The sequence below is a fragment of the Miscanthus floridulus genome, unplaced genomic scaffold, assembly GCF_019320115.1.
Source record: "Miscanthus floridulus cultivar M001 unplaced genomic scaffold, ASM1932011v1 os_927_1_2, whole genome shotgun sequence".
Lineage (NCBI taxonomy): Eukaryota > Viridiplantae > Streptophyta > Magnoliopsida > Poales > Poaceae > Miscanthus > Miscanthus floridulus.
The window spans coordinates 4,524-31,360 of NW_027098525.1; the positions used below are offsets into that span (position 1 = coordinate 4,524).

Genomic DNA, 26,837 nt, shown 5'->3' on the forward strand with positions numbered 1-26,837 from the left:
TTATCGTGGCAAACTAGCAGACGACAGAAACTCTTGCTCCAAGCTATAGCAACCTGAAGATGCTGCATTGGCTCTATTATTTCCATCAGTTGGCAAAGATTGATAGTGATGTGTTGCAAGTCTTATAGGTACTGGTGGCTGTATCTCGTAACTGCTTTCTGTACTACCATTTCCTGATCTCAAACCTTTATTTCTCAAAAGTTGTAATTTCATCTCCACTTGCTTCATAGTAGGTCTTTCTTCACCCCGGAGCCTCAGGCACTCCTCAGCAAGAGAGGCAACTGTGGTAACCTCATCCTCAGAAGCTTGCTCAAGAACTTGAGGGGCAACAATTTCAGTGATTGGCCTTGATCTCATCTCCAATAGGAAGTGATTTGACAAGTTTTTCTTTGATCCAGAATCACTCGTAAAGATAGGCTCCTTTCTTAGAAGCAACTCTAAAAGAACAACACCAAAACTATAGACATCACTCTTCTCATTCAATTGCCCAGTATGGTAATACTCTGGATCTAGGTACCCAAATGTGCCTTGTACATTTGTAACAACATGGGTTTGATCGATTGGAATTAATCTTGAAGCGCCAAAATCTGAAACTTTTGCAGTATAGCTTCCATCCAACAGTATATTAGAAGATTTCACATCACGATGAAAAACCGATACTGATGCTGCAGAATGGAGGTAACAGAGAGCTCCAGCAGCTTCTGTAGCAATCCTTAAGCAATCATCCCATGACAATGAGAATTCATTATTACTCTGATGGCCATCATGTATAATCTTATATAGTGAACCATTAGGGATGAAATCATACACCAGTAGAGGGACCTCAGTTTCAAGACAACATCCAAGAAGTTTTACGATATTACGGTGATTTATCTGAGAGAGAATTGCAACTTCATTGATGAACTGATTAATCTCTCCTTCGTTGATGACCTTCGGCTTTTTTATGGCCACCACACGTTGGTCTGACAAGATGCCTTTGTAGACCATACCATGTCCTCCACTACCTAGAATACGTGTGGGATCAAAGTTGTTTGTTGACTTTTGCAACTCCTCCAAGGAGAAAATTTTGTTATCACTTTGGTTTTCATCTGAGGATATTAGTTGCTCCAAAAGAAGACCTTTGTTTTGCCGAAAATATTTCTTTTTCAATTGCCTCTGGATATTTCTTCTCCATCTACGGATAAGGAAAACCCCACTTAAACAAAGAAGTAGAATTCCAAGGCCAACACTTAGGCCAATAGCAATACCTACAGACAAAAAAAAATATATAGCTTGTAAGTTCTCTCCTCCCTTTTTTTTTACCAAACTATAGTAGTTTAATTTGTTTCAATTCCAAATTAATTCATTGTACACATAAAAATGCGTTACCTAAGAGAAGGTTTTGGTGCTTTCTGGTACAACGCCTTAGCACTGGATCATACCCTGTACCGTAAGGGCATTGAATGCATGTATAGTTTCCAGCGGTATTGTTGCACATCTCGGGACAAATATTTGGTTGAAGGCACTCGTCGATATCTGCGAACAAAAGATGCAGTTAAACCCATTTCAGCATCTCAATTAAAAATTTGATTTACCCCAGACCAAAAATGAATAAGGTTCTGATCTGGGAATAGTCCTAGCCACCTAGGCGCAACAAAACTTTTCCAGACTTGCCTAAAGTCAATTACTAACTGCTACTCTCTTCGATCCAAATTATAAGACGTTTTGGCTTTTTTAGATACTAGTTTTTATTATGTATCTAAACAGTGTATATCTAAATGCATAGCAAATGCTATGTATCTAGAAAAAACCAAATCGTCCAGAATTAATAATTTGTTTGGGAACCACGCCTCTGGATTGGAAAATCAGTATATCTCTTTAAACAAGTCTCAAAATAATATTAGGCACATACATGAGTAATAAAAACCTACTAGATTTTTGTGTCTATACTATGGTTCGTGAAAAAGTTTTGCTCTAGATGGATTAAAGTTTATTAGCTCAAAAATAGTTTATCTAATTTCAAAAAATGTAGATAAATTCATATACTTTATTTTGAAATAACCACAGCACGAGTGACAGTCTTTAAAACTACAAAAATATTTTATCAATTTTTAAATATGCAAAAGCTTTTTTAGCCTACATCAACAATCGCCCTAAGTGACTAAGTCAGAGCAAAGGTTGAAAAGGTAACGATTTATTTAATAGTTAGAGGTTAAAAGGTTCACATGAGCACAAAGATTGAAGTGAATATATAATCCAATCTCATAGAGGACATGCATACCGATACAACCGCCTTTGACGTATGGATTTCCGTGATATCCACGTGCGCATTTGCATCTGTAACCAAAGTAGCCACCGGTATGTTGGATCGTTATACATTCACTTTCTGCACACGCATACTCGGACTGGTTTTGTTTTGCCTCTTGGCAGGTTAATTGGGCAGCAACCCATTGCACAGAAACGGTGGTGGCATTCCCAGAACTAAGGTAAAGACTTCGCAGATTTTGTTCTTGTCCGTCCCATGTACGGATACCACTAGTTTCAGGATTATTTCTCTCGTCCGGGCTAATGTACTCGATAAGCCCGTCTTCAACATTTATATTAGTCACGTGATACTGCCATATAGAGTCCAAAAGGAGAGTGGATGGTGCCGTGTCATTGCATTTCAGATGAAATTCTTCTCTTGCAAAGCAGCCTTCTTCCAAGCCAAATGGAAATGGAACGTCTATACTCCCACATCTGCGAGTACAGTTGCTCTTTTGTTGAGATGGATTATAACCTGAGACCAATATATGAGATGAAAGGTGATAAATACCATATATACGTATCAACAGAAATTTTTGTTTTTGTGAATTGTGATTGAGTAACACCAGTTCTCATATGTTCTTATAGGTTATTCCATTTCATTGTACCTACTTTATTTGATTAATTACTAGTAGCAGAATGCTTGTGCATTGCTAGGTTTAACTTTAATTACGTTACTGTGTTCTGAAGCACACAGAGTATTTATTTCTGACATTATATTTTTGTTGTGCTCCATATAGATCTCAACATGTTTGCAAGGAAAACCAGGAATTTCAACTTAATATTATATTTCCTTCTACTCAAGTACTCATTACATCTCTACCTTCCTTATTAGCAAGAAATTACTAGAGACAAATAATTACAATTACATTCTTCCATAATGCAGCATCGTCTCTAATTCTAATCTACGATCCAGCGAGGAGCTCGGTATGTAACACTCTTATCGTGGTCATCCTGCAGTTAGATGACGTTATCGAGCTCATTGTCATCCATGACTACTATTGATAGTCAGAATGTGATTGGGTGAGTTAAAAGATGGATTGAAAAATCTCGCGCAAACAAAAAGGTTGAATTTGAACCAAATTTGGACTAAATGGGCAAAATGTTATCAAAAACTGGCCTAGTCTGCTTTTCTCACCTTGCCTGCATGGCCTTGTACAAACCGGCCTATGCCAGTTTTGGAAACTAGCCTAAGACGTACGGTTTTAGTCTGAGACCCAAATCTACTACACTACCCTACTTCTCCCATCTACTATGGCTCCTCATTCTTCGTTGTTGTTGATGGCCGGTGGTTCAACGATGATAAAGTTCTAGAGTGGTTAGGTCAGCTAGGGCATCCCATAGCCACCATATGCCCTAACGAGGTCATTCCCGAGCTGTTGAGTTTCGAGTATCAAGAGACCTCGATCTCATGGGAAACTTGCATATTATGTTTGGTAAAGGTTTCGTACTGGGATAAGATCACACCCTCTATATATATCTGAGGATCACGGCCGATTGAGGTTAATCACACACAATCGATCAAAAATCAATCTATTACTACTTTCTTCAACCTTTACCTCATCTAACCCCCTGTTGTCTAGTGCATTGTATGTTCAATAAGCTACTAAGGCCCAGCTGAATTAGTATCAACATTATACAATTATGTTACCGTCGGTTATAAGCGTCGTTGAAAAAATTGTATCACCGCTGCTATTCGCCGTTTGGTGCTAACATCTTCTTGTTGTAACCTACAAAAATAATGTTCACAATATTTTGTTCCTTTCCAATGTTCAATTTTCGTATGACACGCCCGCCGTTAGGTGCTACGTACCATCTTCTTTAAGACCCAATCACCACCGCCGGTAGCCTTCACCGTTGATATCGTCAAAATTTGCAAGCCAGCGCGAGACTCCCACGTGTTTTTAGAACTTTTGGCGCATTTGTAGTTAGCTTACAAAGACCGCTACCCACCCAGCCGCCACCCTGTCCGTATCCTCCTCAAGTGCTGCTATTCCTCACCTACTCATCGGCGTGCAAGCCGACACTCACCGCCGACAAGCTAGTGCTCCACGCCGGTACGCCTCACCGGCACGCCCGCACAGATCCATCGGTGACCAGGCTAGTACTCATCACTGCCATGGTCGCTCGAGCTCATTGCCGCAAGATCCAAAGGCAAGGGTAATGCTTTCTCGCACTTCCCTTATCCATGTTTCTTAGCTTTTTATTCCCCTCTTATCTCATCTGAGTACGAATCAAGCTTCCATTTGATCATTAAGGAGCTCACAAGCACATCCCCGCAGGTGCTCCTACTATGATTCAGGCAACAGCGCTGCCGCTTCCATCACTGGCCCCGCTCCACCACATCCTAGTCAAGATGGAGGAGGAGGCTACCAACAAGAGGAACGAAGTAGACATCCTCATAGACGATGTCTTGGTCCTTATCCTTCGCCGCCTCATAGCTCGCACCTTGTGCAGCTGCAAGTGTGTGTGTCGCTCCTGGTACCGCCTCATCTCCGAATCTAAGCACCGTAAGGAGCTGCCCCAGTTTGTCGCTGGATTCATGTATGGCAACTAGAAAGACAAACGCCGATTCGCTAGCTTCACCGGTGAATACCCCTCCATTTCCTCCTTAATGTTCCCCATTTATGATTTAGTCATCTCAGATTACTACAGAGGCCACTTCCTCTGCAAGTGCGTTGGGCTTCGCTATTTTGTCTGCAATCCGGTGACTACCAAATCAGTGGTACTGCCGCATAGCAACCTTTGTTATGGTTCAGCTCGCTTGGGGTTCGATCCCACAATCTCCTCGCACTTCCATGTGGTAGAACTATGGGTAAGGTCGCCTAGGGTGTTAGTTGTCAGCATCTACTCATCCAAAACTAGAGCATGGATGTGTAAATAATCTGAATGGGGAGAGTATATTGTAGTATGCAAATTTTCAGGAACTGTGTTTCTTAATGGTTTTATGCACATGCTGGAGGTGTCCCACATAGTTGCTGTTGATATGGAGGAAAATTCTTAGGCCACCAGGTCCGGTAATGTCCATCCATGGAGATCAGGGTCAGTTGTGTCTATATTTGTTGACAGAATATCATCAGCAGTCCTCCGAGGGGTATCCCACGAAGGTAGATTGATCGGCAGATATGCGTGTAATCGAGAACAAGAAGGCAACAGAGACACACGAGTTAGACAGGTTCGGGCCGTCAGCACGACGTAATACCCTACTCCTGTGGTCTGTTGGATTGTATTGGCTATCGTATGATATTGTCTGTGTTTGGAGGGGTCCCTGCTCGTCTTATATAGTCTAGGGGGCAGGGTTACAAGTCGGTTAGATCTAGGAGATAACCAAAAAGTAATAACAAATTACAGGAATCATGGGATCATACGAATCCTAACAGATCTCGTAGCATCTTTAGGATATCTTCCCGGTGTCTTACGGGACGCGATGAGCAGTGTCGTGCCCCGCAAGGCTTCGTCTTGTGGGATGGGCCACCCCTGGGGGCGCAGCCCATGGGGTCTGCCGTGGGTATCCGGGGTTGTACCCCCCACAGCTAGTCCCCGAGCGCCTTGTATCCATTGTGCAACATCGTCTTGAGCTTGTTCGAGCAGGTGTGAACAAAGCCAAGCAGTCAAACTCATGGTCTGACCACCGTGATGAGTTGCCGAGCAGTTGTGAACCATCGCCGAGCAGTGTGAACCGTCGCCGAGCAACTGTGAACCATCACCGAGCAGTGTGAACCATCGCCGAGTAGCGTGAACCGTCACCGAGCAATGTGAACCATCGCCGAGCAGCTGTGAACCATCGCCGAGCAGTGTGAACCATCGCCGAGCAGTGTATCCCAAGTAAGGCTTGCCATAAGGATATAAGGAGCTCAAGTTCAAAATCGAAAATTTCCCTGCAGTGGACCAAGTGTGCCCACTTAGAGTCTGACCACGAGAAAGGGAGATAGTCTTCTTCAACTTCAGGAGGCGCGGAGTCTTCCAGATTAAAGCAAACACACTCACTGCTAGGTGAAGTGTGCCCACTTAATCCCCAAGCCTGACAGTAGGTGACGTAGTCACGTGGTGCTAGGGTCCAAAGTAGAAGAAAAGCAGAAGACCAGCTGAGCAGGCAGCCAGTCCCCGGGCGTAGCCCCGAGATGAGAAAAGCACATTCATCACAAGGTGAAGTGTGCCCACTTAGTCCCCGAGCCTTACAGTAGGTGACATAGTCATGTGGTGCCAGGGTCAGAAACAAAAGTCAACAGAAGAAAGTCCCCAGTGCGGTGAGGAACCAAGTCGTATTGCTGACGCAGTCCCTGAGCCACAAGTGGAAATCTTGGTGAAAACAAATCGTGGAGAAAAAACCAGAGTAATGGCTGTATAGTAGTAATTACTGAGCCATAACAGGTGGCAGAGAAGTCGGTGAATATTCGGTGAGCAGTAACAAATTGCAGCGATAAATGGGCGATACGAGCTGCAGTTGCGCGAAAGCCAGGTAACGGCCCACCATGTTGTTTCAGAGAATTCAGAGAGGCGCAAATCGTGGAGCGGTTTCCCAAAAACCCTCGAATGCGAAAAGGTGGGGGGAGTGCATTATAACTGCGCCATCGCTCCCCACACTCCCACCTTTGCCACTTTGCCATTTCATCTTCCTCCTCACCCCTCGCACTTCTAGATTCATACGCGCTTCCACCGCCAATCCCAAACCAGATCTGAGAGATGGTGCCGAAGAGGGGAGTTAGAAACCCAAAGAAGGCGGCCGCCAAAGCCAGCCGTGACAATGAGTGGGTGCCATTGAACATAGGGGAGGCAGAGATCAATAGGATGGTGGAGGCGAGCGTCCTTTCTGACTGTGTCACCACCGAATGGCGGTCAGCCAGCGGTGAGCCTTTCCCAATGCCGCATACTGACAAAGTAGTAGTTTTTAAGGATTATTTCTTGCGCGGGTTAGGATTTTCCATTCATCCTTTCTTGAGGGACCTGTTGGAGTTCTAGAGAGTTAGTCTGTGCAATCTCCACCCAAACACTATCTTGCACATCTTGATTTTTATCCACTTCTATGAGGCGTTTCTCGGAGTTCTTCCCCACTTCAACCTCTTTCATCATCTGTTCTGGCTAAAGAAGAAGGGTGGCGGTAGATCCAAGGTGGTCGATGGAGTTTATCTTCAGCTACGTGATGGAATGGCAGGTGAGTACATCACTGTATTGCTGAACACCTCACCGAAGGGGTGGAACGTCAGGTGGTTCTACATGAAGCAGAGCCATCTCGCCATCTACTGTGACATCAACCATGTTCTGGAGAACCAGAGGAGCTAGTCGGAGAGGCTAAACAGTGCTGACATGGAGTAGGTGAGGGAGCTCATTGGCCTAATAAAGGACGTGAGGATGAATGGCGGATTGGTGGCGGCGAGCTTCATAGTGCACCATGTCTAGCCCTGCATGGAGAGGGCCCACGCGGGCTTTGACTTCAAGGGGGACACCGATGGCACCCGGGAGAGGATGGAGAGGTTGTCAAAGGATGATGTGCTAGAGCGGGCCATAGGGTTATTTGCTCCAAATGCCTCATTTAGCGTGTCAGGGCAGATGAGAGCCTTTAACTACACGAATCCACCTCCTCAGGTAAACATCTCAATTGTTTGTTCCTGATGCTTTTTATCCTTTACCGTTGCCGATCAGTGAACTGATTCACTTATGGAAAGATCCATTCATAGGAAAGAGCAGTGTATTTCTTAGGCATGCCAAGGGGCGATTGGCCACAGGCAGTAGATGCTCGGCCACTAACTCAGCTTAAGGAAGGTGCTGTTAGCGCCTCATCAGAATCCGGAGGCGTAGACGCTAGTCAAACGGAGAGTCCCCCTGGTGTCGGAGAAAGTCTAGGGGAAAAAGGCGGCGATAGATGAGCCAGCCTAGAAGAAGAGGAAGGCGGTAGGTGTTGTTCCCCGCAAGCCAGGCGACATCTCACTTGGCAGTGACCAGACCACTCAGACGTAGAGTGAGGCGATGTCTGAGTGGTCGGATGACGATGGGGCTCCAGTGGCTCCTCCTCCGAGTAGTAAAGCACCTCTGCGTGACTCGCGTGTAGAGGTGCAATCGAAGGGAGGGGAGGGAGTCCCCGAGTAGCAGGCGAACGGAGTCCTAGAGCGACAGGCGGAGGAGAGGACGACGGTGGAGGCCATGAGACCTCCACCCCAGGGCGTGTGAGTCAACCCTAGGGCCGTGCCTGGGGGCTCGGGTAGACAGCGTCGGTTCATAAAAGTGTACCGATAGGCCGATGTGTAAGTATCCTTTCCTTCAACTTATTTTGCTATCGGATCCTTATTGCTGTGGTGATTGACGAGCTAATTTGATGTAGAGCGAGGCGTATGGAGGAATTTAATCTGTTCGTCCAGACCGGCGAGCAGCCAGGGGCTAGTCCCGGCGTGGAGGCAGTGCCGGCAGATCCGGTCCCAGAGTCCCTAGGTGCTCGACAGCCTATGGAGGAGTCAACCGCCACTGCTGGTGGACTTGGCGATGGTGAATGGTTGGCACCGATGGCGGACAGGTCGGCGGCGATGCCCAAGGCAACGGCAGAAGCCGCTAGGTCTTTAGAGGCGGATGCTAGAGTTGCCGACGCTGCGCCTGAGTCTAGGGTGGGGAGGCCGGTGCAGCCAGAAGAGCTGGTCATACTCCCTGAGACATCAGAGGGCGTGGTCGGATATGTTGTGCGGCCACCAGGCCCCCAGGTGGCGCCACCCGCTGTGGAGGAAGAGGACAAGGTGGAAGAGATTGAGCGTGAGGAATCATGACCTCAAGCCATCCGAATCCTCCGCAAGCGGGGCGACGAAGTGGTGGTCATTGAGGAGGAGGACACCATCAGGGAGCTCAAGAGGCTGGAGTCCACGCTTTCCATAGTGGTGAAGCAGATTAAGGTTAGCATTGCGCTATCAATGTTCGTGTTCGATGTTGGAGATTAGAGTTCTTCATAATCTTGGTGCTTTTGTAGGCGATAGCTCGGACTGCTAGACAACAGCGATAGCTGATCAAGAGGATGGAGCCCCTGGCCAAGGAGAATGCCAAGCTAAAGGAGGCAATGAAGCTTATGGAGAAAAACGTCCAGAGGGCCCAGCGCGAGCGGGATCTTGCTGAATCTAACACGTGGGATCTGGAACACCAAAAGGGGCTCTATCCGAGCAGCTAGCGACCATGTCCGAGTAGTTGCAAGGCAAGTCCGAGCAGCTGGCCACCATCTCTGAGTAGCTGATGAGTGTTTTCGAGTAGCTAGAGCACAAATCCGAATAGCTGAGAAACGTCTCCGAGCAGAGAAAAAGTATGGTGGATCAGCGAATTTGCTTTGCATTGCTGAAGTCTTATTGTTGCTGACAACCATTATGCTTGTAGAGCAAGAGGTGGAGCTCGGCCAGCTACGCCAAACCATCAGGCAACTCCAAGAGGAGAAGGAGAAGGCGTCAGGGCGAGCAGAGAAGCTGGCCGAGGAGCTAAAAGGTGAGTAGTTCATGGTTAGAGTTGTTGCTGGAGTGATTTCTTTAGTTTGATGGATCCTTGTCATGCCTATAGACTACCGTTGGAGGACCAAGGCGCAGTTCGATGTGCTAGAGTAGGAGGCTAGAACCTAGAGGAGCAAGCTCGACGCCATAGTTGTTGGAGTCAAGCCGGTGCTCGACTGTGTTGACATGGAGGTGGCACCTTAGCATGATGGCAGGCCATCGTGCCTAGACACCATCATTGACTGGTGCAAGGCGGCATGGGAGAACTTCAAAAGCTTCAATCGCGACGCCACCATCACCGCCGTTACACACGCCCTAGCGGTGGTCTGGTCCCACTACCCTATCATTGACCTTCAAGCGATAGGGGCTGGATTCGCCAGAGGGATGGGCGCGATGGAGCATCAGCAACTGGAAGATGAGGTGGAGGACGCGGTGAAGAAACTGGCCGGCGACGTCGACCTGTTCGGCAAGATGGATGGCGATAGCCAAGCCCAATGACCTGCTCGGAGAATAATCTATAACGGCTGGAGAAGATAGTGAAAACATGCGAGGGCGCAGACAATCATTTATGTATGTTTATAAATGTTGTAAAGTGACATGTGCATGTTTATGCAGTTTGCCAGTAATTCATTGAAAAATCATTGTAGTGTTAACCCTAACGCGATTATACGTAGTATAAGTAGCGTCCGAGCAGTTAGTTCGTTCCTGAGCTCTTGGCCTTGGCTAGCCCATATTCCATAACATCGAGCGCAGAGCCCGTGCACGTGTAGGAGGAACAGGCATGACCAAGGAATCGTAGCCGACCACCCATAGCGCAGAGCGCGGTGTAAGGAAAATGGACCCCAGGCCCATTTACTTTGGATTTTGGTGCTTGATGACCAACACAACCAAATTGGACTAATGAATTTGCAAGTGAGTGTTTTGTAGTTCAATAGGATGCAAGACGTAACTTGGACAAAGGCGACATAATGATCCGATGATCAACACCTCAAGCACGACCTTAGGAGCACAAGAGAAGACCCAAGATATCAAGCAAAGTCCAAGCATGAAAGATAGGAACCAAGCCACACATAAGATCATGAAAAAACGAGCCCACAGCAACGATCGGATGCTGGACCGGACGCTAACGAAAAGTGACCGAACGCTCCGATCAAAGGCTCGGCAACAGCAGCAGCAACTGGACGTTGGACCAGACGCTGGCGGCAAATCGACCGGACGTAGGACAACAGCGTCCGATCGAGTACAGAGAGGTTCTAGAGCGGCGAACTTGCGACTAGATCCGATCAGTTGTTCGTGGCTCCAACGGTCGGGATGACCGGACACGTCTGATCAGGACGACTCCAACGTCCGGTCAATAGTAGAAAAGCGGGATTTCGTCCCCAACGGCTACTTTCTCAGTGGGGCTTATAAATACAACTCCCAACCGGCCATTTGAGTAGTGTGGAGCTGAGGAAACATACCAAGGGTGTTGATACACCATTTTAGTGATCTCCACTTGCATAGTGCTTAGTGTTTCATTAGGAGATTAGCGTAGGTGCTTTGTGAAGTGCTTTGGTTGATTAGACCACTGCTTATGCACTTGCTCTAGGTTTAGGCCTAGTGTTTAGTGAGGTTTGCATACCTCTTGCTACCCAGTGCTTGCGAGCACCATTGTTGTACATCGGAGGGGCTTGAAGTCTTGTGAGATCACACCAACCGTGTTTGTAGTGTGGCCGCCACCGTGTACCAGAGGGAACAAGGCCCACGGCATTTCGGCCGGAAGCTTGATAGTGAAGACAGCGGGGAGCATCCAGGAGAGGCATGCCAGAAGGCACATCGGAGACCCACTTGTGCATGGGGAAGGCCTGAGGCTATCCACGGAGTTACTCGACCAGGAGCTTGGCCCTTATGAGGGATTCCTTATGAGGGGCTCCAACAAGGACTAGGGGGAAGCTTGCGTGCTTCTCGATACCTCGGTAAAAATACCAGTCATCAATGGGAGTTTGCATATCTCTACCTTGCTCTTTAAGCTTCCGCATTTACATTGATTGTATTACTCCTTTTGCGGTAGAGGTAGCAACACACTAGCAAAACCATAGTTGCACATTTAGATAGTTTATCTTTTACATAGGTTTTGCTAGGGTTAGAAAAAGAGGCCATAGTTTAGAAGTAGATTTTTAAGTTGCCTAATTTACCCCCCTCTTAGGCGTCATGGTCCCCTTCACACGGAACCCATAGCACGTGTAGGGAGAGATCGGAGATTGGGTCTTCTCCAAAGAACACAGAGCGGAACGTGTGCTGCTCGGCGATTGGCGAAATATCATGGAAATATGGAGAAACATGGCGGAGCGTTTATGGAGATCATGTATTGGAGTTTGTTAAGTAGTAGCTTAGAGCTGGCGACCGCAAATGGAGACTTAAATGGAGACAAATTATGGCGACCAAAACTTCATTCATTATGGAGTGAAGAATATATATCTAAAGCATTTTAAGGATAGAAACATATAAGGTGCTCGATGTGCCATGAATTTGGGATATCGACTCTGTCCAAGTCACATAGCCGGTAAGACCCTGGTTGGGTAACCTCTTTGACCACGTAAGGCCCTTCCCAGGGGGAGGAGAGCTTATGCATCCCTTTGATTTTCTGTTTTCTATGAAGAACGAGGTCGCCGACAGCAAATGAACGACCTTTGATGTTACGGTTGTAGTATCTTCGCAAGCCTTCTAGATATTTGGCCGTGCGGATGCAGATGATCAGGCGTTCTTCTTCAGCCCTATCGACATCCTCTGTCTGAATAGCTATGGCTTGCTCTTCATCATAATGTTCCACCCTAGGTGCTCGGAAGGCAATGTCCGCTAGAAGTATGGCCTCAGAGCCATAGACCAAAAAGTATAGAGATACACTGGTGCTACGACTAGCTTGAGTGTGTAGTCCCCAGACTACAGCTAGGAGCTCTTTGAGCCATCTGCCTGGATGCTTTTCCTCTTTCTGATATAGCCTCTTTTCGAGGGCATCAAGGATCATGCCATTCGCCCGTTCAACCAAGTCGTTGGCTCTAGGATGGGCAACAGAGACGTATTTGATGGAGATGCATCGGTCTTCGTAGAAGTCCCAAAAATGGTGACCAGTGAATGTAGTTCCGAGGTCGGTGATAATGCTATTTGAGAGACCAAATCTATGGATGATATCTTCAAAGAGCTCGACTGCCTTCTTAGCAGTAGCCGAAACAAGAGGTTTATATTCGATCCACTTGAAGAACTTGTCAATGGTGACGTACACGTACCAGAAACCACCTGGCACTGCCTTGAAAGGCCTAATCATATCCAATCCCTAGCATGCAAAAGGCCAAGAAGCTAGGATGGTCTGCAGTTCTTATGCCGGCACGTGTATTTGCTTGGCGAAAAATTGGCATCCTTCACAACGTCGGACGAGGTCTTTAGCATCGGTGATGGCCGTGGGCCAGTAAAAACTAGCTCAAAAAGCTTTGCTGACTAGATTTCTTGAGGCCACATGGTTGCCAAGGAACCAGAGTGAATTTCAAGAAGTAGTTTCACTCCCTCTTCTTGGGTGATGCATTTCTACAGTATCCCTTCCTTAGCACTTTTCCTCATCAAGTTCCTGTCTACTAGCACATAATGCCTGCTTCGATGGATTAGGCATTCAGTTTCAGTCTTGTCGGTGGGTACGTCAGTGCTGGTGAGGTACTTGATGAACTGTTCCCTCTAGTCGATGGCCGGTAAAGGTACTATAAGTACCAACTGCTCGGTGGGGGGGGGGAATTTCTTGAACTTCCTTCTCTTCCTTAATAGATGATGTAAAGAGGTCTTGAATGAAGACCCCTGGTAGAATCACGACACGAGAAGAGCCTATCTTAGATAGGTGGCCAGTGAGCTAATTTTGATCTCGTACCACGTGGTGATACTTGATACAGTAGAACTTCCCTTCGAGTTTCCTGATTTCGGCGCAATATGCATCCATCTTCTCACTAGAGCAAGACCGGACTTTATTGAGCTGGTTGATGACCAACATGGAGTCTTCGTATACCATGAGGCATTTGACGTCGAGCTCGACGGCTATACAGAGTCTGTGGAGACATGCTTCATATTCGGTGGCGTTGTTGGAGGCTGGAAAATGTATTCGGAGAACATATCGGAGCTTGTCTTTGGTCGGCGTAATGAATAAAATGCCAGCACTAGAACCGTTGATGTTAAGGGCATCGTCAAAGTACATCACCCAGTGCTCGGGGCATGTAGCAGGGATGGGCTCTTGGATCTCGGTTCACTCAGCAATGAAGTCAGCGAGTGCCTATGACTTGATGGTAGGCCTGCTTCTGAATTCAATGGAGTAAGTGCCAAGCTCAATAGCCCACTTGATGATACGGCCGTTGGCCTCCTTGTTGCAGAGGATGTCCCCCACAGGGAACTCGGTGACCACAGCAATCTTGTAATACTCAAAGTAATGGTGGAGCTTGCGTGACATGATCAGAATAGCATATAGCAATTTCTGAATATGAGGATAACGAGTTTTGGGCTCATTAAGGACCTCGCTGATGAAGTAGACCGAACATTGCACCTTATAGGCATGCCCGGCCTCCTCGCGCTCAACGACGATAGCTGTGCTGACGATGCGAGAAGTGGCGGTGATGTAGATCAGTAGAGTTTCATCTGGTCGAGGCGCCGTCATGATCGGAGGCTTTGTTAGAAACTACTTGAGCTGCTCGAAAGCTATGTCTACCTCATTCGACCTAGAGAAGCGCTCGGAGGCCTTGAGGAGTTTGAAGAACGGTAGTCCCTTTTCATCGAGGCATGATATAAAGCTGCTGAGAGCAGCCATGCAGCCTATAAGTTTCTGTATGTCTTTTACGCAAGTTGGCTGTTTCATGTTGGTGATGGTGGAGACCTTGTCGGGGTTGGGCTCGATGCCACGGGCGCTGACAATGTAGCCTAGGAGTATGCCGGATGGAACTCCAAAGATGCACTTTGAAGGGTTCAACTTCTATCTATACCTTTTTAGGTTGGCGAATGTTTCTTCGAGGTCGGCGATGAGATTATCGGCGGTCTTGGACTTGACGACCACATCGTCGATGTAAGCTTTGATGTTGCAGCCTATCTGTTGATCAAGGCACATCTAGATGGCCCTTTGGTAGGTCGCCCCTATGTTCTTGAGTCCGAAGGACATGGTGGTATAGCAATATGCATCGAAAGGCGTGATGAACGATGTATTGATCTAGTTGTCTTCCTTGAGGGATATCTGGTGATAGCCAGAGTAACAATCGAGGAAGGAGAACAGTTCGCAGCCGGCGGTGGAGTCTACAACCTCATCTATCCAAAGCAGACCAAAGGGGTCTTTAGGGCAGTGTTTGTTGAGATCAGTGTAATCAACGCACATTCTCCATTCTTTATTCTTTTTTTGAACGAGAATAGGGTTTGCTAACCACTCAGGATGATACACTTCTTTTATAAATCTGGTAGCTAGGAGCCACTTTATTTCAACCCTAATAGCCTCCTTCTTGTCTGGCGTGAATTGTCAGAGTTTCTATTTGATCGGTTTGGCGATCGGCTAGACATTCAAGGAGTGCTTGATCTTCTCCCGTGGTACCCCTCGCATGTCTATAGGTTTCCAAGCAAACACATCGGTGTTGGCACATAGAAAGGAGACGAGCATGCTTTCCTATTTGGGGTCGAGGTGAGCCCCAATCTTCATGGTCTTGGAGGGGTCATCGAGGCCAAGGCCGACCTCCTTTGTTTCCTTAGACTTGGCGGAGACACGCGGAGGCTCCAGCGCTAGGATCTCCAGGTTGTCGGTGGGCACCGGCTTGGTGTTAGTGACCACGCTAGCCATCTGGATGGAGAGGTCGGTGGCTTCGGCGAGGGCGAGACTTTCTGTCTCATAGGTGTAGGCGATAGAGAGGTTGGCCCATCGAGCCAGGACTCCTGCAGGCGAAGGCATCTTCAGCACCAGATAGGCGTAGTGTGGTACAGCCATGAACTTGGCCAGAGCTAGCCGACCAAGTATGGCGTGGTAGGCGGTGTTGAAGTCGGCGATGTAGAAGTTGATGTGCTCCACGTGGTAGTTGCTAGTCGTGCCGAACTGTACTGGTAGGGTGATCTCTCCAAGTGGTTTGGATGCCCTACCAGGTACCACACCCTAGAAGGAGGAGTCAGAGGGTGTGAGATCTCCTATCCCAAGCCCCAGCTCCTTTAGGGCTCCGACGAAGAGGAGGTTTAGAGCGCTCCCATCGTCGACAAGCACTTTTCTGAAAAGCACTTTCTAGATGGTTGCATCAAGGACGAGGGGGAAATGCCCTGTGTAAGGGATGTCCGCCCAGTGGTCAGCCCTACTAAAGGTGATGGGGACCTCGGACCAGGGGCGATAGCTAGGGTTGGCGATGGTGTCTTCCATGTTGACGGAGAGCACCCGGCGGGCGGTGAGCTTCCGATATCTTCTGCTCTTGGCGGCGGCGAGGCCCCCAAAGATGGTGACAACCACTTTGTCGTGATCCTAGAAGGCATTGTTGTTGCCCTCAGGTGGTCGGCGGCCTCCAGCTCTATCGTTATTGTAGTCGTCCGACTTTTTAGCCTTGAACTCCTTAGCTAGGCTGAGGCAGTCCTTCATCTTATGCTTGCTATTTTTGTGGAGAGCGCATGGGCCTTCGAGGGTCTTCTTGTATTGTTCATCGTAGTTGCGCTTGGTGCAAGGTTCATCAACGGCGGCGACGATGTGGTCTGGTCGGCGATGGCGGTATTGACCAGATTTGGACCCTTCTGGCCGATCACGGCCACTCTCTCGATGGTGACTATGATCATCATAGCGGCAGTTGCTGTGGTGTCGATCGTTGGGTCGCTCGTCGCTGCGGCAAGTTGGGTGATGAGTGCCCAAATCCTCGTTGAAGTGTACTTTGGCTTCTTTGGCATCGGCGTACTGATTGGCAGTTGTAATCATCTCGCCAATCCCCTTGGGCTACTTGCGATTGAACTTGGAGTGGAGGTCGCGGTGATGGAGTCCTCGGACGAAGGCGGTGATGACCTCTACTTCCGTGATGTTGGGAATACAATTCCTCATCTCAAAAAAGCATCTGATGTAGCTACGGAGGAGCTTGGATGGCTTCTGGTAAATGCGGTTCAGATCGTGCTTGGTGCCTAGCCAAGTACACATGGCCATGCAGTTGTCGGTGAAAACCTTCTTCAGCTCTTCCCAAGATCCGATGGAGTCCGAGGCGAGGCTTGTGAACCAGTTCATGTCCGAGGTGAGGCTTGTGAACCAGTTCATTGTAGTTGGCATGAGCATAATGGAAAGATAGTTCGCCATGACGCTGGTATCTCCCCCGGCGGTGCATACAACAGTGGCATAAGCTTGTAGCCACTATGTGGGGTTCATCCATCCTTCGTAGGGCTTGACCCCAGTGATTTTGAAACCATAGGGCCACTGGAGTGTTCGGAGTGCCCTTGTGAATGCTTGGGGCCCTTTGGGATCATCGCCGTCGTGATCTATGGTGTTGCCAGCATTGAGTGGCTAGAGGTCTGAGTCTGGACTTCTGAACTCTTGCTCGTACTCTTGGCGGCGGTGTACTTCTTCATGGAAAGAAAAACGGCGCTCGTCGATACATCGTCGTGCATCTCAGAGATTGTTGAGGTGTGCTCGGACGTCCTGGTCGACTTCCTGGTCGTGTTGGTGAGGGTGGTCGACGTGGTTGCCCCTGGCTCCCCCTAGAGAGGTTGTCCATCATCGTGGTGCTAGTCGGTGAAATGACTTTGGCTAGGGCGGCGATTAGATCTTGGCACGACTGATCGGTGAATCGAGCTCATCGAGTAGGAAGGTCTCTGATTTTGGCGGATCTCGTTGACCTGGCAGTGCGCCGCTTTAAGCATGGCGGCAACTTTGGCGACCTTCGGTGTCTACGGGACCCAAGCAGGCTCATTGGTGGCCATGGCCAGGTTGGCGCTTGGGGTATTGTAGATGTCGTGGCCGTCAACATGGACAAATTCATCGTCGAGGTTGTGTTGGAGTTGGCGTGGCCTTCCTTGTGAGTCAAACTGATCATTGCGAGCAGCCTTAGCTAGCGCAAGGGCAGCTTTGTTTGCTTGGCGCTGTGCATGGTTGACGTTCCTATTAACATGGGCGACGCGGTCCTCCTCGATTTCCCCTTCCTGTGGGGGGCTATCGACGCTGACGTTGAAGATTACGCCTCCACGGAAGGGAGGGAAAAGAGGTTGTTCGGCGGAGGTTTTGGCGATAGTCTCCATAGAGCCCTGGGACTTAGAGTCTGGATCTCCTCTAGGATGGTTTGGAGGGATGCTCTAGGGTGTCGGCCGACGTGTAGCATGTTGACAACCGGCGGGAGCTGGTCGGCGATCTGGTCAGCGAGAGGATGGATATCTCCAACCTAGTCAGTGAATTTGCCTCTTAGGGCATCTTGATAGGTGGCGGTGATGCTGGTGAGCCCAAAGGGTAGGGCCATAACCCCTGGAGTTTCCCAATCACCCTCCGATAGATCTGGATCGGAGGGTGGTCGGCCCTGAACCAGAGTGGTCAGAGCTGATTCTATGATGGAGAGGTAATTGGCGAGCTTCTGGCCAACCTGATCGATAGCCTCCTCGGGTAGCGAGGGAGCGAGCGATGAATTGTCGCGTCGGAAGCGGTTCCGAGATTGGATCTGTAGTGTCAAGTGTTGGGGTGATCGACGCAGTATTGATCTGCACCAGCTCGATGAGCTCTCCGACTCCATCAGCGTTGATGATCCAGGAGATCGATCCGACCGTGAAGATCTGGCCGAGCTGTTGGAGGGACAAAGAGCCTGCAAAACATGCCATCTTGTTCGACATGGAAATAGCACGCACACTCGTACCTGGCACACCAACTGTCGATAGAATATCGTCGGGAGTCCTCTGAGGGGTATCCCACGAAGGTAGATTGATCGGCAGAGATGCGTGTAATTGAGAACAAGAAGGCAATAGAGACACATAAGTTAGACAGGTTTGGGCCGTCAGCACGACGTAATACCCTACTTCTGTGGTCTGTTGGATTGTATTGGCTATCGTATGATATTGCCTATGTTTGGAGGGGGTCACTGCCCGCCTTATATAGTACGGGAGGTAAGGTTACAAGTCGGTTAGATCTAGAAGATAATCAAAAAGTAATAACAGATTACAGAAATCATGGGATCATACGTATCCTAACAGATCTCGTAGCATCTTTAGGATATCTTTCCGGTGTCTTGTGGGACGCGCCGAGCAGTGCTGTGCCCCGCAAGGCTTCGTCTTGTGGGCTGGGCCACCCCTGGGAGCGCAGCTCATGTGGTCTACCGTGGGTATCCGGGGTTGTACCCCCCACAGTATTGCTGATATTTTCAATACGTCTGACCTTTCATTCTGGATCCTTGAAGACTATGGTACTAGTAAATGGACATTGAAGCATATGGTGAACACGCTGTAGCTATTTTGACTGAACAATATTGGACTCAGTTCTGAGGCTGCCAATGCGGACTACAGAGTGATTGCAGTTCACCTAGAATGGAATTTGATTTTTCTTATTGGGGAGGACAGAACACTGATGGCATATGACATGAGCCGCAGAAAAGTTCATGTCCTCCCTGTCTGGGTCGTCCACTATCCTAAAAGTACCAGGAGTATTTATTTGAACGAACCTCACTATCTGCCTTATGTTCCCTTATTCATGGAGTCATTAGCAGAGCAGTAAAGGTGCATATGCTATATTTTATTGTTAGGACATGTCTTTGTTCAGGTAGGGAGTTGTTTTGAGTCTATATATAGTCCAATTTTGGCTTGGTAACTGAACCAATGATATGTTGAATATTATTAATTCTGCTGCTTTATATTGTGTAGGTTTTGAAGTCTCAGTGCTTTTGAACGATTTTTCTGCAATGGCCGTGGGAGGAAGAAGAGGGGTTCCATGCTGCATTGGCTGCCAAGCTGATCAAGGAGTGCCAATCTGAAGGAGCGGAGCACATCTACCTTGTTTTAGTTACGTAAGTCTGTAGGGAACGGAATCTTTATTATGCTATTTATCTACCGCTTGTGTTAATTCATCAGTTGACACAGTTGTTATGTTAGTGTCGAGCATTGTTATTATAACAAGTACTCTTCGTTGTGGACATGATGAATGATATGTAATGATTGTATCTGTAAGGTGTGTGTTCAGTAAGTTATTAAGGCCCAGCTAAATTAGTAAATACATTGTGAAAACCGGATGCAATTCTGTCACCGTCAGATGTAAAGGCCGTTGGTTGTTTTGTCATCACTACCGTACCACTCGCCTTTGGTGAAGCAGACGGCCATCACCGCCGCTATTCGTCTGATGCGGCAGGGGTCAATAGTGCAGCACCGTCGAATCATTTAGTAACCCGACACCGACTAAAGGATCATCACGGGTGGATCATACTACAATGGGATGGTGACCATGCCCTATGGCCAGACGGTTCATACACCGAAGCGACGGTGATGTTTGCCTCGACACTGGCAGGTCACACTCCAATGCGATGGAATAAGGATCTGATCACGGACAGATCATAAGCCATGCGGCGGTGTTAGTGCATACCCACACACGCAGGTCGTGTTCCAATGCGATGGAAGTAAGGACCTTATCACGGACGGATGATAAGCCAATACGACGGTATAGTGTACACCCCAGTCGGTCTCAGATACCGACGGTGATGGCTATGAGCTTATTGTCGAGGCCGAAATTGGACTGCGATGTGGGTTACGACACAGCTGTGAAAGGTGCGAGTGTAGTAGTGAGAATACACCAACATTATTTGTAGGACATTAAATTGCTATGAAATATTTCTTGGTAGTGCATTTATTATTTGGCACTAGAGTTGATGACCTTTTTAAACTAGTCAAAGTTTGGGAGGTTTGAGTTAGGCCAAAAATAAGATAAAATTGACTATATTTGTGACTGAGGTAGAACCATAAAAAAACTTTATTGTATTGGGCATGTATAAATGTGTACCAATTAACAATTTTACGTGCAATTTAGATTTGAGAAATTTGGTTAGATTTGATTTCTGGCATGACATGTACAGCCCTAGGCGGACAAGATAAACTGAGGCTGTTTATTAGGACGTGCTACTGAACTTATATAGAGAGAGAATATGATGGTCATGTTCCATGACATTTATAAAGAAGATCTACCGCTTATTTCTCTCAACTTCGGAACCATAACACTTCTGCCAAAATGCTAGGAGGCAATTAGGATTGAACAATACAAACCTATTTGCCTTTTAAATGTGAGCTTCAAGATTTTCACAAAGGTAGCAACAATTAGAATAAATAATGTGGCTCAGAAGGTAATACAACCTTCTCAAACTAGTTTCTTTACGGGTCGATACATTTTAGAGGGAGTGACGATTTAACAGGAATCAATCCATGAATTGCATAGGAAAACCCTAAATGGGGTAGTTTTTAAAAGTTGATTTCGAGAAAGCATATGACAAAATGAAATGGACTTTCCTCCCAGCAAACACTATGAACGAAAGGATTCACACCTTTGTGGTGCCAATGGGTCCAACAATTCGTTTCTGGTGGGAGTGTTGCTGTGAAAGTAAACAATAATGTCGGTCGTTATTTTCAAACCAGAAAAAGACCTATGACAAGGTGATCCACTTTCACCTATTCTTTTTAATCTTGTTGTGGATATGTTAGCCATATTCATCGCTAGAGCCAAAGAGAATGGTCAAATTGAATGCCCAATTCTCCATATGGTGGATGGTGGCCTCTCGATTTTGCAATATGCCGATCATACTATACTTTTCATGGAGCATGATTTAGAACAAGCAAAGAATGTGAAAGTTATTTTTATGTGCCTTTGAGCAACTATCTGGTTTGAAAATTAGCTTCCAAAAGAGTGAACTTTTTTGCTATGGGAAGGCAAAGGAGCACATGAAACAGTATTCACCAATCTTTGGATGTGGAATGGGTCATCTTCCTTTCAGATATTTGGGCATACCTATGAATCACAAATAACTTAATGATAAAGACTGTAAAGTGGTTGAAGAACGCTTTCAAAAAATTGAGTAGTTGGAAGGGTAAACTTTTTTTTGAAGGAATGGAAGGGTAAACTTTTATCATATGGTGATCAGTTAGTTTTGATAAACTCAGTGTTGAGTAGCCTGGCCATGTTTATGATGTCTTTTTTGAAGTACCCAAAGGCATTCTTAAGAAGTTAGATTTCAAAGGTCAGTTTTTTTCTAGCAAGGTGACAACCATAAGAAAAAGTATACATTAATGAAATGGGAAATTCTTTCTTTACCAAAGGATCAAGGAGGTCTTGGTATTATGAATCTTGAAGTTTAGAACATTTGTTTACTTAGCAAGTGTTTGTATAAACTAGTTAATGAAGATGGTGTGTGGCAGGATCTTCTTAGGAAGAAATATTTAAAAAATAAAACCATCGATGAAGTTCATTGGAAATCAAAAGATTCACACTTTTGGTCAGACCTTATGAAGGCAGAGGACCCCTTCTTTGATCTCTCCATTTTTAACAATCACAATGGTAGTCAAACCAAGTTTTGGGAGGACAAGTAGCTTGGAAACTTCACTCTCAAAGAACAATACCCGTCTTTATACAAAGTTACAAGGAAAAACATATATCAGTAGCTAATGCTTTTATTTCCATACCCCTTAACATTTTCTTCTCAAAAGAGCTCTAGCGGGGGAAAAGCTACTTAAATGGAATGAATTAGTGGATGAAATTGCTTTTGTGCACTCTGGATGATCAACAAGATTCTATTAACTGGAGCCTTACAAGATAAGGATCGTTAACTGTGCAATCAATGTATATATAAACACTTAATAAACTGGAAGTGTCGCATGATGGAGTTGATTCCAAATTATATTGTATACATTGTGTTAATAAACACTTAATAAACTATCCAAAGACAACTTAATATAAACACAACACAATCAATGTATAAACACTCAATGAATGGGCTAATTTTAGCCATTGACAACTTACTAAATAGAAACCGGAAACGAGATGATAGGTGTTGTTTTTGGAACAATAAGGAAACTATCTAGCATTTGTTCTCTGAGTGTCATGTGGCTAAATTTGTTTGGAGAATCTGCCAAGTGGATTTTAATTAATCTCAAATGATCAAAAGATGTAACCGACTTATTTAGGGTGTGGGATGTACAAATAGACAACGTTTGCGCTCTCCGATTTGTGTAAGGACAAGCGCAGTCTTTTGATCTATATTTGGCTATTTAGAAATGATGGGATTTTTTATAAAAAATGACTATATATACTCTTATTTGCATGCTGTTTTCAGAGCAACTTATTGAATCCGTTTCTGTAATGCACTGCAGAAGAAGAGCGACAAGACATTTTTGAAGGGGCATGTCGCATGATGGAGATCTTGGCTATGGAAATATTCACCAAGCATGGATGGTTGTCGTTGAAACAGCTTAGCGTTTAGTCAGTCGTCCTTTTGTTTTGTTTCACTTTTTGAGAGCTAAACATATGAGAACTCTGGAACTATAATAAACATTGGTTGTGTGTAAAACTCTTGCAGAGACCAAAATAAATTCCTTTTTTCTAAAAAATATATAGATAATATATGTGAAATAATGACTTACTATATTGAGTGCCGCTGAACGAAATTATTTGAGGCAAAGCAAAGGTACTCGACTTTACTTTCTCTCTCTATATATGGAGATGTTAACAGAGAGAGATGGTATATACTCCCCCTGTCCTTAAATATTTGTCGTTGTTGGTTTGCATGCCATAAGTTTGACTAGATTTGTAAAAAATATTAGTAACATTTGTATCTCCAAATAAATTTATAATGAAAATAGATTTAACGATCTATCTAATGATATTAATTATGTATCATAAATATTAATATTTTTTTATATAAATTTAGTCAAAGTTATTTTTTTAAAGCGAGAACGACAATTAACAAGGGATACTACGTTACCTGTGTCCGGTTTGCAGCCGTCGATAATATATGGATTGCCCACGTAGCCTGTGTTGCACTTGCAGTTGTAGCCATAACGCCCATTACCATCACGACAGACGCTACTTCTGCTAACACAAGCATAGGTTGTCTTGTCCTTAATGGCTTCTACGCAGGTTAGTGGATCAATGATTCTCCAATTGGCAGACAAGGAAGCAGCAGTAACATTGACAGTATCCCGCAATAAGCTCAGATTGTGGTGTAAGTTGGAATCAGCTCCACTATGATGGCGAACGAATTTAAGTTGGACAGAAGACAAAGAACTTGCGTCAAAAAAGCCATTGTCAACAAAGTAGATGGTGCAACATCCAGTGATGTCGGAACCACAGTCCGGTGTGTATGTGAGTCCACCGTCAGGGCAGATAGGTGTGCAGCTGGACGCCCACGTCGGTGTATTCACCGGAGGATTCTCCCAGTGTACGTCGAAATCACAGCCAGAAAAGATAAGGCCCGAGTAATATAGCTCGAAAGAATTCCCAAGAGATATCGAAGGCAAAGACCAGGAAACTACTGGTGCAGATGAATTCAAGGAGACGGTGGAGGTGAAGTCGAGGATAACCCAGTGCTCTGAACCGGAGTCGGTATTCTCCGTGGTAACAATGGTGATGTTGTCGATGACCTGGGTGGTGCCATCACGCATGAAGAGCTTAGGAGGCTGAGTGGTGTCATTACAGGTGAGCTCGAAGTCGGAGCTGCGAGAGCAGTTGGGGCCGATACCGAAGGGGAAATCGAAGGTTAGATCGCCGCATCGGCTAGGGCAACCGGCGGCGGGGGCGATAGACGGCGCCGCCCTTTCTCCGTTGCCACCAATTTGTTGCTGCCTTCCCGCCGCAACATCGGAAGCCTCCGCCCCCAGCGTCGTAGACGCCAGAACACCAAACAAGTGCAGAAGAATCATGGTGTTCACGTAGCGGGCGGGGTGGTCACCACATTTACGGAGGGCCATTACTGAGAGGTGTATCAGTATCCTAGCTAGGTGCTAGCTATCCTGACTGTTTGCCACTAGTATAGCTAGCTTATATAAGACTGACTCCAACAAGGTGACTCAAATGGAATACTCATTTCACGGTTTAGCTAACGCCACAGTAACAAAAGCTACGCACCCATTCCTTCACCCTCCAACGGATGACCGAGCAGGAAGCCCCAAATCCCGCTGCCCTCTCCTCTCTCCTGCTCTGCTTTTCTTTTTTCCCCCTCTGCCTTCTCTTCCCCGTCCTGCTCAGCTCCTCCCGAGGACCGTCGCTGCCCAGCTGCCCCGGGCCAGCCGCCGGCGACCAGGAGCCTCCGCTCTGCCTCCCTGCCCTCTTCCCCTCTCTTCTCTTTCTCTCCCTTCCTCTCTTTTCTCTCTGTCTTGCTCGACTCGTTGACCGCACTGGGACGGAGAAAGGAGCGGATGCATCCGTCCACACTCGGCGGTCTTGCGCTGGCGGCCTAAGCGAGGGCACCTCTCGGCGCGGCGGCGCACCGGCGTGGTGGCGCAGAGGCGCTGGTGGGCCCGGGCGCGGGCGCCCCTCGGCGTGGCGGCTCACCGGAGCAGGGCGTGCGCCGGCGGGGAGGTGGGCCGCAGCGAGGGCGCGGGCGTGGCGCAGGGCGAGGGCTACCTCTCGGCGCGGCGGCGCACCGGTGTGGTGGCGCAGAGGCGCTGGTGGGCCCGGGCGCGGGCGCCCCTCGGCGTGGCGGCTCACCGGAGCAGGGCGCGCGCCGGCGGGGAGGTGGGCCGCAGCGAGGGCGCGGGCGTGGCGCAGGGCGAGGGCTACCCCTGCTGCGGCGGCGCACCGGCGCAGGGCGAGGGCTGCCCCTGCTGCGGTGGCGCACCTGCTGCCCCGCCCCTGTGCCGGGCCCCGCACCTGCTCCCTCTCCCTCTCTCGTTTTGCGTCGTCGAGAACGAAGACGCTTTTTTGCCTCGCGAGTCGGATGCTACGCAAAATGGCTGCCGTGTTTGCGTTCTCCGTTGGAGCATGATTTCGGAACCCAAAACACTGTGCCGTATGCATTTTGCGTTTGGGTCTGCGTTTCCCTACGCCGTTGGAGACAGTCTAAGGAAGAGCGGGCGGTGACGACACCAGGTGGTCACACGGATTAGACTTTCTTAGAGCATCTCCAAATAAAAGGATCTTAAAAATCACTTAGTAAATAAATGGTTATTATGTATCAAATAAACAAAATGGACAGGAAGTTTTGATTTCATTTTCTTCAAAATAGTTTCCAATAGTTCGCTTTTAACTCGAAAAACAGACTATAAGTGGAAAACCGAGTGGGAGGATCACTACGTCATATATGATTTGTAGGGACGGCTCATAACCATTTGTAGCAACGGTTTTTTTCCAGCCGCCCCTACTAAACCGTTGCTATAAATGTCGGATTTGTAGGGGCGGCTACTGATTTATAGGGGCGGCTCGGATGGCCTCTACAAATCCATTTTTCAGAAATCATGAAATCGGGCAAAAAAAATACAAAAAATATTTTTTTAATCGAGGAAGGCCCCCACCGGTCAATATGATCAAAGTTAAAGCATCTTCAAGAATTAATCTCACTCTCTAAATCTTTATTGGAGAGTCATTTAATAAGAATCGCTCTATATACATTGACCCTCCAACAACTTCTCTATATGTTGTGTCGGGGACCTAATACCGGGGTACCCCAGAAGGTGAAACCAATAACCATTGAACGTTAAAAACTTCTGGACGGATAAGGGCGCCGCTACGTTCCTTGCCCGAATGACGGAAGTTTGGTTCCGCCTCGCCCGACGCCTTTGGGACAGCTCCGCCTCGCCCGAGGGCTAAGGGCTAGTCTCCGTCTCGCCCGACGCCTTTGGGCCGGCCTCGCCTCGCCCGAGGGCTAAGGGCTAGTCTCTGCCTCGCCCGACGCCTTTGGGCCAGCCTCGCCTCGCCCGAGGACTGAGGGATAGACTCCGCCTCGCCCGACCCCCGAGGGGCGGGCTCGGTCTCGCCCAAGGGATAAGTACTGGTCTCTGCCTCGCCCGACGATCGAGGACGAACCTCGCCCCGCTCGATATCTAAAGACTAGTTTTGTCGTACCTGACAACTTCTCCCCGTTCCCTCATGATGATGGGTACAAGGCAAGACAAGACGTTCGGGTCAACCACGGCTTCAAGTACCATACCCTGCGCCCCCGCAGGAAAGGTACTGCCAGG

At 47.4% G+C, this 26,837-nt stretch overlaps 1 protein-coding gene across 1 annotated transcript; it reads right to left on the reverse strand.

Moving 5' to 3' along the window:
• Positions 1-24,629, reverse strand: LOC136535435 (wall-associated receptor kinase-like 5). Its single transcript, XM_066527698.1, has 4 exons — positions 23,645-24,629; positions 2,261-2,758; positions 1,369-1,422; positions 1-1,247 (listed from the first exon to the last, which is right to left on the reverse strand). The coding sequence occupies exons 1-4, from the start codon at positions 24,627-24,629 to the stop codon at positions 1-3; spliced, it is 2,784 nt and encodes a 927-aa protein (XP_066383795.1).
• Positions 24,630-26,837: the final 2,208 nt, after the last annotated feature.

Coding starts and splice junctions, on each gene's coding strand:
- LOC136535435 (XM_066527698.1), bottom strand. CDS start 24,629: ATGGCCCTCCGTAAATGTGGTGACCACCCCGCCCGCTACGTGAACACC. Junction 2,759..23,644: donor CGGCTGCAAACCGGACACAG/GTAACGTAGTAT, acceptor TATTGGTCTCAG/GTTATAATCCATCTCAACAA. Junction 1,423..2,260: donor CGTCAAAGGCGGTTGTATCG/GTATGCATGTCC, acceptor CTTACGGTACAG/GGTATGATCCAGTGCTAAGG.